The sequence below is a fragment of the Cottoperca gobio genome, chromosome 7, assembly GCF_900634415.1.
Source record: "Cottoperca gobio chromosome 7, fCotGob3.1, whole genome shotgun sequence".
In the NCBI taxonomy this organism is placed as follows: domain Eukaryota; kingdom Metazoa; phylum Chordata; class Actinopteri; order Perciformes; family Bovichtidae; genus Cottoperca; species Cottoperca gobio.
The window spans coordinates 10,468,013-10,482,554 of record NC_041361.1 but is presented as its reverse complement, the minus strand read 5'-3'; the positions used below and the strand labels follow the sequence as shown (position 1 = coordinate 10,482,554).

The 14,542-nt window shown below is 40.3% G+C and overlaps 1 protein-coding gene across 1 annotated transcript; it reads left to right on the top strand.

Annotated features, from left to right (window-relative positions):
* Positions 1 to 2,112: 2,112 nt before the first annotated feature.
* acvrl1 (activin A receptor like type 1) lies at positions 2,113 to 13,000 on the top strand. Its single transcript, XM_029435307.1, has 10 exons — positions 2,113 to 2,749; positions 6,826 to 6,897; positions 7,201 to 7,437; positions 7,797 to 8,002; positions 8,089 to 8,188; positions 8,278 to 8,424; positions 8,524 to 8,799; positions 8,998 to 9,195; positions 10,879 to 11,009; positions 11,903 to 13,000. The coding sequence occupies exons 2-10, from the start codon at positions 6,828 to 6,830 to the stop codon at positions 12,047 to 12,049; spliced, it is 1,512 nt and encodes a 503-aa protein (XP_029291167.1). The 5' UTR covers positions 2,113 to 2,749; positions 6,826 to 6,827; the 3' UTR covers positions 12,050 to 13,000.
* Positions 13,001 to 14,542: the final 1,542 nt, after the last annotated feature.

Below are 14,542 nucleotides of genomic sequence, written 5' to 3'. Positions count from 1 at the left end.
TTTGGTGTCCAGCTTGCATTGGGGCATTTTAAAATACATCAACTTGATAATGTGTATGATAAAAGCAAAACTAACAACTCATAAAGCTATAACTGCAATACCTATTTTGATTACTACAAAATATATTTAAATGTGTTATCTAAAAACTTATATGTATATATTTAGGTACTTTTCTTACAAAAAATGTGAGCATCATTTCAAAAGACACAACAAAGCTTAGGTCTTCTACCTCTTGATAACATGCGATACAGATGAGAAAATGTGTGTGTGCGTGTGTGTGTGTGTGTGTGTGCAAGCTTGGATTAAATTTACTGACCTTTTCAAGTGAACCAGTTTTTCTTTACTGCACTTCACCTCTGATTTGTGCATCTAAGAACCACGATACTGTATATTAGTGTGGTTACAGGACGTAAAACACATTTGTTATTGTACATTAACTGAAACAGAAATAGATATTAAAGTTACTGCCCTGACACAACACTACCCTAAAATATTTTCCAATTTTATGACACAAATATATTGTATTTACATCCTATAAATGGAACATTTGCTTAACAGGCATTCACGTGACGGATGAGCCTCTTGCCTGGCAAGTCACCCAGGTTACTATCTCACAATAAGGTTACTTTGAGCCTCTTAGGGAAGCCTATAATGTGCTCTCTGGTGTGGCATTGGATGGCTTTTGAACCCTGGTCTGTAATCTTTTAATCCAATGTGTTGAGTCATTACATAACAATTAGCTGTAATTGGTGGTAATATAAAACCAAAATGGCTACTTTGATGTGTTTAAAAATATTTTATGTAATTATTTAGGCCTATATGAAAACATGTCAATTACATGTGAAGATTTAAAGTTTCAAACTTCAACATTAAGATAGAACAGGTCTACAGACATTGCCACATGATATTGCCAGTGTTATGGCTCACTTCCTCTTCACACGGGGGAACTTTGACTTAAGGTCAACCGTCAAATAAATACCTCTCTTACATTTTGAGTTTATGTGCTGTGTGGCATGTTGTCCACAGCTAAAATATTGACTATTCACTAATATTAAGTGGGTGCAAAACTACAGTGTTTTCTTTATCAAGCAAGTAGATTATACAACAAATAGGCCTTTTATAAAAACCTTAAGGGAATAGGACCGTGTGGCTCTTTAAATCAAAGAGATAAGTAAAAACTGAGTGCTGATTAAAAAGAGACCACAATTTGCATTTTTTTTCTACATGACAGCTGATGTGAGAGCCTCCAGCTGTTTCTTCAGCCGTAAGCCAAAAACAGAGATTACAGAGCCTGAGAACAAGGGGGGAATTTATATTACAGACATGAAGACATCTCTCTTAGGCTCTGCTGAATGAAGTGCTTTCACACAGCCGAGTCTGTCTGGCATCCAAGAGACAAATGTATTTGCCATTAAGAGACACTTTGACTGCAGCAACAGAAAGGCACTTGTGTACCATTGTGTTATCCTCAATTTAAGGGGATACTTAAGCTTTACAATACTCACCAAATACATTAGACGCATAGATTAGATCACAGAATGATGTATGTGCAGAGTTTAACACTAAAAGGCTGTGTTCATATTCATCAGGGGGAAAGTTTCTATGTGCTCATCTTAAATCTGAGTTTAAGACTCCTATGTATGAGCATGATTTTATCCTACTCCAATATGCAACCACAAATGTGATGTGGAAACTTTAAATCTCCAGCGCACAAACCCTGAGAATGTTGTATTGACAATTAAAAAAAATAAAGAGTTATTGCTTATTTGCATAAGCATAGATTTGCGATTTTTCAATAAGAGGAGTAGACATAGCATACTGCGTATAAAGATAAAGGTAGCCTTGAGGAATTCAAGTTATAATTCAAAGCAAATCATTTTCATATGAACATTGTAAAAATGGAGAGGATCTTTAAGTTCATCATTGTTGCCAAAATAGGCTACAAGATAAAGCCCCAACTTAAAAATGGAAGGTAAGGGTAGTGGATAAACGACTAGGCTAGTTCTTGTTTTTACACGCAGAAATGTTATTGCATGGTGGGGTCTTTGAAGCACATTCCTGCAGTGCAGACAGCAGTCCACAGGGGAAAGAGGAAAATGAGAGGTTTAGCAAGAAACAGGAAAACCGCTATGAGAACACATTCCAGACAGAGCCGACCCTTTGCAGCGGGACAATAAGGGGTGGGACAAAGCTGTATACTATTTAAACATCTGTAATCTTGCCTTTAGATCAGGGTTAAACACAACAGCAAAAAAAAACGTTCATACTTAATAGGAGAAGACTTGCAGAAAGTATTCACTTCCAGGCTCTCCGAGCGGAAGGAGTCTGCTCTGGTTCCTAACCGACGACGATGTTGTTATCAGCGCAGATTTGGGCCGATATAAGATAGCTGTTTGTCGTCAGGACACAGCTGCCAGCTTTTTTTTGCTTTTTAATTTTTCACTTCTTCCACATGTAAATGTAACTTTGTTGTTGTTAAACGAGCGGGCAGTTTGGATTTTGGGAGCAAAGAGGAAAAACTGCGGGCGAACTTTTACCAGAAACGGCGGTTGGTCGTCACCGGACAAGAAAGGATGTAAACATCTGCAGTTGGGACGAAAAGTTAAACGATTTAGTTTCAAATGGAGCCACTTTTATTTTAATTTCAACTTCTGACTTGAAATACTTTGAAGGGACACTTCAAGCTAACTTTGATATGGGTGACGTGCGGCGTTTACGTCTGTCACGTTAAAAGGAGAGTAGAAAACAGGTAAGGTTTGATAGAGTAAAGCATCATTTTTCTCTTTCTGTGGTTGTTTTATGTTGTGCTGTGATTCATAACTATCTTAAAATGTGAATTATAGCGAACACTGAACGTTAAGTCACCTCTGACAGCGCCATGCATCACTGCACGTATTTCCAGATGTGAACCAACAGGTGTCAAGAAGTGGCCTACTAGACCAAGGTGTCAAATTAACCGCAGTAAATGATGTTCTTAAAGGCATCTCCTGTGTCGCGATGCTGTGTTGTTATTAATACGATAAACCATAATAATGTATTATAATTATAATCTATATTAAGTAGCCTATTCTATAGTATTTAGCATATACTCAAACACAGTACAATGTTGAGGTATTTTTACTAACTTCTGATCTCATCCCTCTCCTGCACCCAACCTACACACACACACACACACACACACACACACACACACACACACACACACACACACACACACACACACACACACACACACACTCACATAGAGGAGACATTTGCCCTTTTTGCGTATAGGTCATGATAGAAGTCACATAGGATGTTTCCAGGTGGGTGCTGCTGTTGTTGGTCCGTGTCATCAGGTGTGTGTCACCTGTTCCCATACCCACACCGACATGTTTTTGTCCCTTATATTTCTTTATCTTTTGAAGCAATGACACATTTGTGCTCAGTCTGTCTGAGGAATATTCCTCCCTTTCTTCCCCAGACATGCATTCATCGTAGGTATGCATGTGAGAGCATGCCGAGAGTAACTGAGCCATAAAGCCTGCCAAGCCTTACTTTGTTTGTGAAATGAAGATACAATCAGTCTGTCGCTGTAACTAGCAGACAGTCGCTCGCAAGATGTTTTTACTACTTAAAACACACAAAGAACACAAGCGTTTTATATGTGTGGCTATGTCAATAAAAAAGAACTGAATGTGATGTTTTTTGCAATTCAAACCACACGATAGAAGCTTTTACAGTTAAACTGCTTAATGTTACTTTCCAGAGACAGAGTAATGGGGCTTTCTGTTGTGGTGAGGCCCAGTGGAGGGGTTGTTGGAGGCTGCTGTGCTATCCATCCACCGCTATAACCACATAGTCATCCAGATGGAATGAGAGATCTGCCCCCCCGAGTTAAAGCTCTGTAGATGAGAGGAAGAGAATGACAATGGATCTTTTCCCCTTGGGTCACGAGGGTGTAGCGTTGGACAGAATGGAGACAAGCAGGAGATAGCTCAGAGAGGAAGTGTGCTGGAATCTAAAGTGAGGCTGCCTGCGATGGAGGGCATGATTACTGCTCTATGTCAGGATGATAAAAATGATATCAAGTGAAATAAGACACAGTCACGCTCCTCTGGGAATAAATTCATGCTGCGGGTGGAGTTGTGTTTAGGCTATTCGTCTACTAGACCCTCAGATTAACCACCACTGACATGTCGGCTGCATGACACAGGAAGTGCTTTTTTTCTATTTGGTAAAATATGGCTTGTGGTTTTAGCGTATCAGAGCAGGGTGAAGTGGGTTCTTATCTGTTGAGCTGGAGCCTCACAGTTTACTCGCATAGCAATAAAGTCTACAGATAGTTTGTCAGACATTTTGATCATATTTCTCATGAGAAATGGAAATTTAATTGAGCAGAGATTTGATCTTTGATTTGACTCTTTGATAACCCTCTGTTCTCATTTTCTCAAGACAGCCAGTTGTCTGTATGTGTATTCTTAGATTTTATGCATTTTAAAGAAAGCAGGTAAAACATTACTGGAATAAAAAAAAAATAGTCACATAGTGACATTTGACACAACTTATTACGAAGGTAATGTGGATCAGGTGGCTTCCTGTGGTTTGTACTTAAATAAATCTAGCTAGATGTATCAAAACTAAAGGAGGATATCCGTAGTATTGTGCTGACGTAAGTTCCACTGCCAGATGTATTCAAGTGCAAGGGTTATTGGCTGTGGGAGACATGAGGTAGGCTTTCTATACGTATATTTGATTATAAAACATGCTGTGCTTTTCACTTGCAGCAAGCAATGGCTAATCTTGAAAATATGCCTATTTTAGAAAGCAATCTTTCATTTTCATTCACACAGACGGCCTCTGGATTCTATTCATATAAAGTAGTATATCTTTCTTGGGAAATATGAGACAGTGATTAATCATTTCATAAGCATAAGAAACACCTGGTTAACCTGTTTGTCTGAAGAAAATGGAAGTTGATGAATCGAATGTTACAGTTTGAATCCGATTCAGTGTTCTACATCTGTGTACAGCTGTGCACGTTGTGGGAACACACCGTCTAACTGGTGTGATTTATTTTCCGTAAGCATTTGAGAGAAGTAAATCGTTGGTGTGGTGATTCAACTCAGTGCTTTTTTTGTTTTTTTCTTCCATTAGATTTGTAAATGAGGTTTTGTTTCTGTTAGTAATGGCTATAGTAGATTTAAGCAACAACTGGTACACAGTAATGTAAAAAAAAAAAGTAATTTTTATATCAATTCGAAATTGCTGAACCCTGAGCGATTCTTTCAATTGATCTCCTTTACCATAGTAATGCAGTTACGTTGGCATTACTTATAACTGATCCAATGAATACCACATAGCAGCCCTGAAGTAAACCTACTATAGGTTTTCCTAGAGAGATAAATAATTTTCACGCACCTTTCTTTACCCTCGAGAGTTTTCAGAAGGGATCCTGCTCTTAATTGCCACCTGTCCAGTTAGTTGTATGATGTGTTACTTATTTCAAGCTAGTGTTAGGCCTCTTAGTTGATCATTTCACCACATAAATGTCTGCCGTCAGGGTAGAAAAATGCATTACAGGTAATCAATGAAACCTTTTTCCGTTTTGTTTTTTTTGCATTATGGTTTGCCGAAGTCGTCTTTGAAGATGCTCAAAGTATTTCTATTGATAAATTCCACTTAGTTTTAAGGCAAAACTAGACCTGTAAAGTTGTGTAGCCACATGTTGTCCTGCATTGTTCTTTGGGCAGTGACACAGGAAAAAGACTCATAAGTGCCAGTTCTTGGTGGAAGTCATTAGGAACCATCTTGTATCCTTTTTGGACTTCAGTCAGCTGCGACTGTCTCGTGTATCTGAATGCACACAGCCCAATCGGCGCCTATCTCAGTACATCCAATTGTACAAATTTGTGATTTAATATAAGCCCCACTCAGAGGTTAGAGGACACACTTCAGGTGTTGCATATAATACAAATTTCTCGCATTCTGATGATTAAAGAAGCGACAAACAAAGACACCACGAGATTACAAAAAACGATTGAAATGAAATCACAAAGAATAGTTTAAATTGTGCACCGAGCATAAAAACCTCAAGAGGCTTTTAGGAAACACGTGTTACACAATTTATGTACTTCATATTTAGCACATTGTATGTAGCAATAAAACAAACCATCTGTTAGAGGAGATATTTACACAATGTTTTCAACTACATTGTGTCACTTTTTAACATATTATCTAAGCACAACTTGGTGTCAAGTTACAGACTAGTGTGCTTCAGCAGTGAGAAAGGCTGAGTCGTGTACGGCCCTCCTGCTTGCGTGACCCTCGGCAGTGCAGCCCTAAACAATGAGCAGACCTGAGTCTCGCCGGCCAGCCGGGTGGGGCCACTCAATGGCAGGAAGCGCAGCCATCAATATTTACTCTGCGAGCAGGGTAGTGGAGGAGTCGACAGGCCTGGAGTCGGGTAGCACAGCGCCACATGCAGTCTGAGCACACATACACAAACACACTGGAGTGCTGGTACAGCCTCCTTCTCATAAGCCTCCTTTTCCCACCCAATGCAATTACAACACAGGCAGACAGGCTGGGCCCTCGCACTGTTGTTTTTGACCTCATAGCTTCCTCTGCCAAAGAGTCCGGGCTTTAACCACCGCTCGACTCCTCATAGACGCTATTAAGTCACATTCTGTAAATTCCAATCAAATTGCAGTTAAAAGGCCTCATTGTTCCATAATTCCCCAAATTAAATTTCATAATGACAGCTCCTGATAAAGAGAACACTTATCCCAATGTCATCATTTGATTGTATTAATTGCTATTGATTATTTTGTTCCTGTTTCACAGAGATGGGAAGCTCTGCTCTGCTCACAGTGGTGCTAGTTGGGGCGGGTCTGTGGATCTCTGCTATCCATGCAGGTGAGTTAATGATCAGATGAAGAAAATGTTCACTGTTGTAAAGAGCATTAACTTTGTTGCTTAAAACAAAAAAAAGCTTGTGGTTTCTTTCTATTACCACAAGGGTTTCCCCTCGAGGAAGCCAAGATGTCTTCACTAGTATAATTTATCACTACTACCGGTACTCATTTTAAGATAACGTTTTATGTAATCTGTGTTTGGTTTTGCTTTTCCCAGGTCAATCATCTGTGGTATTTCTTAATCAACTAATGACTTTTAAGCCTTTCTGTCAACACTGTCTGTGTGTACTTCCTTGTGCTACAGACTCCGAAGGCGATGGGAAGCTGCTGTGTACCTGCGAGAATGAAAAAGGCACATGCGTGAATGGAACTTGCAGAAACCACATCTGCTTCTACACCTGGGTGCACGGCAAGGAGGAGAGGGGCTGTTTCTCCATCACTAACGAAAGGGAGCAGTGCACCACCTCCTTCACGGGCTTATTTGTCTACTGCTGCAGAGAGAATCTGTGCAACGCCTTCACCACACCACCTCCAAATATTAGTCAGTACCCAAAGTTTTTTACAAATATCCACTGTGAAACTGAGCCTCCTAGTTGAGTGTCTTTTTCCTCTTAGTCAAACAGTTCAGTGCACATCCTGCATTACTTTGTACTGATGGGATTCAAAGCTTCCTTCGAGATAGTAGCTGGTTCCCCCTTGTGGTCAGTTAGAGCAAGATTGATTCAGTGTGGCTTTCCTTTGGACTGATGATGCCTTGAATGTCATGTTACTAGTGTGTTTTACCTTTTGATAAAAAAAATAACCCTAAACCTCTTCTCCTCAATGTTCTCAACTGGCGCCACAAACTCAAAAATGTGTGTGTGTGTGTGTTTGTGTGTCTGAATGGGTATGTGTATCTAGATGGAGAGCCGACAACAACGCCTCCAGTGTTCAATCGTCCAGAGCTGTGGATCTCGTTGTCTTTGCTGCTATTAATCACGATTGCCAGCGCGTGCTGCCTGATGCTGTTCCTGCGCTTCAGAAGTCCACACGGCAGACTGAAGAACTTTGAAGACCAAGATGTCACCATGCTCAAGGTCCCTAATGGAGATGACCCCACATACGGCGTAAGAGACATTTGATGTTACCATCAAAAGATGTGCAAGGTGTTTTGGGATCTGACATTTGCATTATTTCTGTGTCTCTGTCTCAGGATATCTTTGATGAGTTTTGTACATCAGGCAGCGGGACAGGGCTGCCCTATCTGGTCCAAAGGACTATGGCTAGACAGATCTCACTTGTCCAGTGTGTCGGTCAGTCTCCTTCCTCACCACTGCTGCTCTTCTTTGCCCTCTTTTCTTTATTACTTTGCAGTCATGTAATTGTGTCACTCTGTTTCCAGGTAAAGGCAGGTACGGGGAGGTGTGGAGGGGAACTTGGATGGGGGAGAGCGTGGCTGTCAAGATCTTTTCCTCTAGGGACGAGCAGTCCTGGTTTAGAGAGACAGAGATCTACAATACTGTACAGCTGCGACACGACAACATACTGGGTAAGGCAGCAGATTAAAGTTCCAAATACATTTTTCTTGTGAAACGTTTTCTGTGCAAAAAAAGGTGCAGTGTCATTTACTTTTTTACTCTGGCTTTAGGTTTCATAGCCTCTGACATGACATCCAAGAATTCCAGCACCCAGCTGTGGCTCGTCACCCACTTTCATGAGCTGGGTTCACTCTACGACTTCCTCCAGTACAGCAGCTTGGAGCCTGAGAGCTGCCTGAGGATGTGCCTGTCTGTGGCCTGTGGTCTGGTCCACCTTCACACTGAGATTGTCAGTTCCCAGGAGAAGCCAGCTATCGCCCACCGAGACCTGAAAAGCCGAAACATCCTGGTAAAGCGGAACGGGCAATGCTGCATCGCTGACCTTGGTGAGGCTTGTGCTGAAGCAAGAACAGTAAAATCACAATTAATCCACTAGACTTCTAGTTGTATCTGTTTCCAACGTCTGCTGTTAGTTGAGAATAATGTGATGAGACAAAACAGCTGTTTCATGCTGATTTGCATTAGATTTGTAATTCCCTGTAGATTAAAAGGTTGCATCTATTCTCTGTGCCTACTCTCATCAGGTTTGGCTGTGATACACTCTCAGTCCCACGACTACCTCGATGTGGGCAACAACCCTCGCGTGGGGACCAAGCGATACATGGCCCCTGAAGTGCTTGATGAGACTATTCGTATGGACGTCTTTGAGTCCTACAAGCAAACTGACATCTGGGCCCTGGGCCTGGTCTTCTGGGAAATTACCCGCAGGACAATTGTCAATGGTAAGAAGACAACCGTTAGAATGTTGTTGCTTTACAGTCCCTTAGAGCAGGGATTCCCAAACTTTCTGCGGCCAAGGCACACCAAAGACCAAGCCAAAATCTCAAGGCACACCTGAGTTCATATCCGGGCAGAATCCCCTCTCTAACACATCGTATCACTGTTATCACTCTGTGGACATTTATTTAGCCTGGTCCTTGTAAGAAGCTATTCTCCTTCACACTAGCCGAGAGCCTTTGATGTGTCACACTCTAATATTTCCCACCGTGCGCAAATGGCTAAAACGGCTTCGCTTTGACAGATTTCTTTTTTTTTTATGATTGTTTTATTTATATTTAGGCCAAAGCATATAAGACCTTTCACATTGAACAGGTGCTCTTTTATTAAATAAACTAAACGCTTATGTCATTTATCTCATTTATGTGCACGTTTCAGTTGCTTTGCGTATTTACATTCTCTCCTCTGCTCTGCTTCGCGAAGGGCGGAGCTCCGCTTCCGAACCCACACACACGCGCACGAGTGCACACACTTACAGTCAAAGACAGAGCGGAGGAAAGGTAAGGAGATAATTAAACAAACCTGCCAGGCAGCACCCCGCAGAGCAGTAAACCTAGGGGAAACACTGAAGTAAATAAAAAGTCATTCATAACCTTGTACAAGTACAGTTAAATGCAATAGGCCTAATTGTTTCAAAATCCCACGGCACACCGGGATTTGTCTGCCACGCACCAAGCCCCCCCCTTCGCACAGACCTCTCCATGCCTCTTCTATACAATATATACAGTAGGGGGTCCCTGGTCCACGCTACACCAGTTTGGGGGTCTTTGGCCTGAAAAAGAAAGACCCTGCCTTAGAGAGATATTTAGAGATTTTAGTTTTTACCTGTTTAATATTCAGGAATAAAATTATACTTATTGTATTTCTATATCAATGTATCTTTTAAAAGTTGATGTATTTCCAATCCGCTTAGGCATATCATGTGGAAAATGTGTTTTCTCTGTCATGTCTGTTTGGCTCTGTATACATAAGAGGCAGTCAGTCCCACGTCTCTCAGCACTCCAATGTTTTCCTAGTCTGTGTCTGTCTCTTCTATCCTCTCTCATGATTAGCACTGCAGTAATTATAAACAGTCTTATCTGGTGTCAGCACTCACTCGTACATAGTCCAGATGCTGGCACACACAATTTGTAGATGCAAGAACACATCCATGTTCAAACGACCGCGCACACACACAGGCACAAACACGCTTACTCTAGATGGATAGAGATTCATAACTGTATGTGTGTATGTGTGTGTTCTCACACAAACACACACATAAACACACAGCAGGCCTTGCAGCTCTCCATCCAAGTGTAGTCGCCAGGGAATTGATATCTTCCCCTGCTCTCTTGTTTGGCCAAACATACTTTACAAAACTCCCACTCCCACTATCTCAATTTCCAAGTGTGCTATTTCAGGCCTTGCATGAAGAGAAATGAAAATATTATGAAAATATCTGTGGAGGTAAATTAGAGATTTGTGAGGTTGATAATGAGGTTTTCTTTTTACAATATTTAACATTACAGTCACTCACTGCATCTTACAACCAAGACTGTTGTTGTGATTGTTTGGTGGTTGTTATTCTGCTCAACTGGAGATGAAACAGCACACTGCGTCTTATTTCTTTCTGTTTTGGATTGTTTTAGGGATCGTAGAAGAGTACCGCCCTCCCTTCTTTGACCTGGTGCCCGTAGATCCCAGCTTTGAGGAGATGAAGAAGGTGGTGTGTGTGGACCTGCAGAGGCCCAGTCTGCACAACAGGCTCCATTCCCATCCTGTAGGCCATCTGATGACACATCCACACATGTCCATGTACACACACACACACACAAAAGTGCAAATATGTTTCCCAGGGTTGCAAAAAGTTATCACCGCTTCCAAACTTTAGCACATGAAAGATATGAAAGATAAATAGGCCTGCAAGCAAACTAATAAATATACACACTTGATAATATACTCACAAAAGCCCCTTTCCCACTGGAAAAAACCCACTAACATCTGGATTTGAAAGGTTACAATCAGCATTATTCTCAGGAGAAATTACTCTGCACAAGTCACAGGTATTTGTTGCCTCCAGCTCCAATAGGCAGTGATGGAACATGACACCCGCGTGAACCCGCTCATTGTCGCCGCTTTTTCGGCATGATGCCATGATGCGCATTGAAGTGAATATATAATAAATAAAATCAACAAGAATTTAGGAAATGACTATAATGTATTAACGTACAAAACAAAGCATTAATATGCTCTCCTCAAAGCCTCCAGACTCCTTTGACAGAAAAAAGTCATTTTACCTGATCGTTGTAAAACACAGTTTATTCATAACTCCGCAAAACCGTCTTTGTTCATTTTTCCACTGTTCCAACAATCACCAACTCTGGTTTGAGAGTTTGAAGAGAGACTGATTGAAGTAACAGATATAAAAAAGAAGTAACCACTGGAACTACTTTCTACTGTTTACTATGCTGCCCGACACACCAGAAGAAAAACTAAAAAGCATACTCGTCTACTGGCAGCGGGATGGGGTCTATTTGAAGCAGGTTTTCCCACATTTGAAAAACAAACTAATGGGTAAAATATAGAGCACACACTCTGTAGGACACATAATAACGGTGCCACACTCGTTTAATTTTAGTGGGAGGTATTTAACATTTGTCTCTGTGTGTCCAGATCCTGTTTGCCATTGTGAAGATCATGAAGGAGTGTTGGTACCAGAGCCCAACAGCCCGCCTCACTGCCCTGCGGGTGAGGAAGACGCTCTCCAAACTGGACCATGACAGTGACTTCAGCATTGGGAAACTCAAGCAGGACATCTAGACGGGAGCATCGAGATGAAACAGGGACAAACAATTGAAAAACTCCAGAAGGGATTATGCTCCACATTCCAGCTGCACAAGGTGCATATCATTAGCATAATTTCAAGCTAATGACTCACACAGTCACTGCATTATATTAAAACCATATTACTTTGAGCACCAATGTCTAGACTGGCTCCTGGGGCTTTTTTTTTTTTTTCTTCCGTAGCCTAATTTTCATCTGCCATATTTCTGGTGCCTCAAACCAAAAGGCCCCAAATAGAAAACTATTGGGACATTTTATCAAAGTATAATTATTTTTATTATATTCAGCTAATAAAATACATTTCCAAATCTGAATAATTAACACAGAACAGTTCAATATTTATAATTGTCTAAGTCCCCCATTGGCATGGCAGAAAGGGAAATCTGGCATTGCACAATTACTCATCATCTTATCGAGAAGAGGAGGAGCATGTCATTCTGGACTTTCTTTGAAATACAGTAAAATTGCACAAATGAGTTTTCCCTAAAATGACCAAAGCAACAAAAACTATAGATGCCTTGTTTTGTTTTTTTAATTTTAATGCAAGAAACTAATGTAAAACATGCTCTTATCAAAGCACGTTACCTGTTGTGTAAAGCATATTTAACTTATATAAAATGACCACTTATTATCCGCACACAAGCACATTGAGCTGTTTAGTTGTACATATTCTAACAGCATGAAGCTGGTGTCTTGTATCACCATTGGGTTTATTGTAAATATATTTTTAAAAGGAGTATTATTTTCTATTATTCCACAATGAGACACATTTTATATACCTTTTATTACGACACATTTTCAAAGTATTTTTTTACATTTCTGTCGGCCAATAATGTACCATCACCGTTACCATGGTCAGTAAAGGAATTCAAAAACAGACATGTAATATTGTATATGTTAAATAAAGGATTGTATTTTTCAACAGTTTGTGCTGTTCACACTATTTTGTACCACTGATGTTTGCAATTCTCTCATTGACCAGTAGAGGTCATCAGATAACAGACAAACATTGAGTTATGTTGTTTACAGCAGTGAAGCTTCATTTGAGAGATTTACGGGGTCATTGTGTGCGATTGTGTTTTAATTTTCTTAAAATTATTAAACAAAAAAATTGAGATCTATAATTAATAGTTAATAATATCAGTAGAAGGTAGGGGATTGATTATTTTACACGGCTTATACATCATCATATTTAAACAGCCGTAACAGCCCACGTATCACTTGCATGAAATGTCATTAAGATAAAATAACAGGTTCACATTTTCTCTCCGTCACACTAACCTCACAAAGTGAAGTGCTAAACTAGAAAATATAAATAGCTTCATGTAAGACAAGCCTGACTGATTCGGGACTTCATGAATAAGCATGTACACAATAGTTTATATATGTATTGTTTGGCATTATTCCTGGTAGGTTTTGCTGTGATATTCTGTATACATTGAAAAAACTAACATAACTTTACATTTTGTATTTTTTTAAAGGAACAACGCAAACATTCAGGCCTATCCAATCTGAGGAGTTTCATTTCAAACTCATGTATAGATCCTATTTAAAAAAGGGAAGAAATCTGACACATTTCCAAAACAGAAATATCTGTTCTCAAAATCAAAGCTACTTGTAAACACATTTGTTTACTCTTCAGGTTCGTCACAATTATACCCACAACCTTTTGGTTGTAGCAGCCATAGTGTGTGATTAGCTGTCAGATTTATCTTTAAATATATACACTTATGTAACAACAATATTTTTTCTTTACCAATTATCTGGTGGCAAAGTGAAGCATTAAAAGCAACAGGTTTGAGGTGCAGAACGCCACACTGTCACAAAGAATACAACATTTCCAACAAGAATCAAAATAGCCAAGAATGTTCCCAATGGTTGGTTAAAATAATTGTCAGCATGTAATATCTGCATGCCAGTGTTTTCTTTTTCCATCTGTTGTGCTTGCTCTCTCTCTATCTATGTGTGTGTGTGTGTGTGTGTGTGTGTGTGTGTGTGTGTGTGTGTGTGTGTGTGTGTGTGTGTGTGTGTGTGTGTGTGTGTGTGTGTGTGTGTGTTTTCTGTCTGCCTGGTTGTTGTACAAACTCCAGAGAGATAACACTCCCTCAAAGCCCCAGTCTGTCTGGTCAGTCAGATGGTTATTTTTAACACTGCAGGGGGGGTTGTTTGAGTATCAGAGAGGCCAAACTCCCTGTCTGTGAGGGCAGAAGCCCATCTCACTTCTCCCTCTGTGTATCCTTTTTCACAGTGGGATCATTCCAACTGGCTTTGTAGAGACAGAGGGATTTGTTCAGCAGACAACTTTCACTGAAGAAATGTGGAGATAAATTTGCCAGGGCTGATAACAGACAGATATGAAGCCACAAAGGAGACTATGCAGACATAATTAGGCTTGAGGATAGATCTGGGAAAGTGCTAGCAACAGGGCAGGTCATAAAAGCAGGCACAGATAAAGTCCCAAATGTACCT

What these genes read in the sequence shown, in the direction of transcription:
- acvrl1 (XM_029435307.1), top strand. Translation starts at nt 6,828, where the DNA reads ATGGGAAGCTCTGCTCTGCTCACAGTGGTGCTAGTTGGGGCGGGTCTG. An exon ending in ATGCTGCATCGCTGACCTTG is followed by an intron (nt 8,800 to 8,997) that starts GTGAGGCTTGTG and finishes TACTCTCATCAG; the next exon opens with GTTTGGCTGTGATACACTCT. An exon ending in CCGCAGGACAATTGTCAATG is followed by an intron (nt 9,196 to 10,878) that starts GTAAGAAGACAA and finishes GGATTGTTTTAG; the next exon opens with GGATCGTAGAAGAGTACCGC.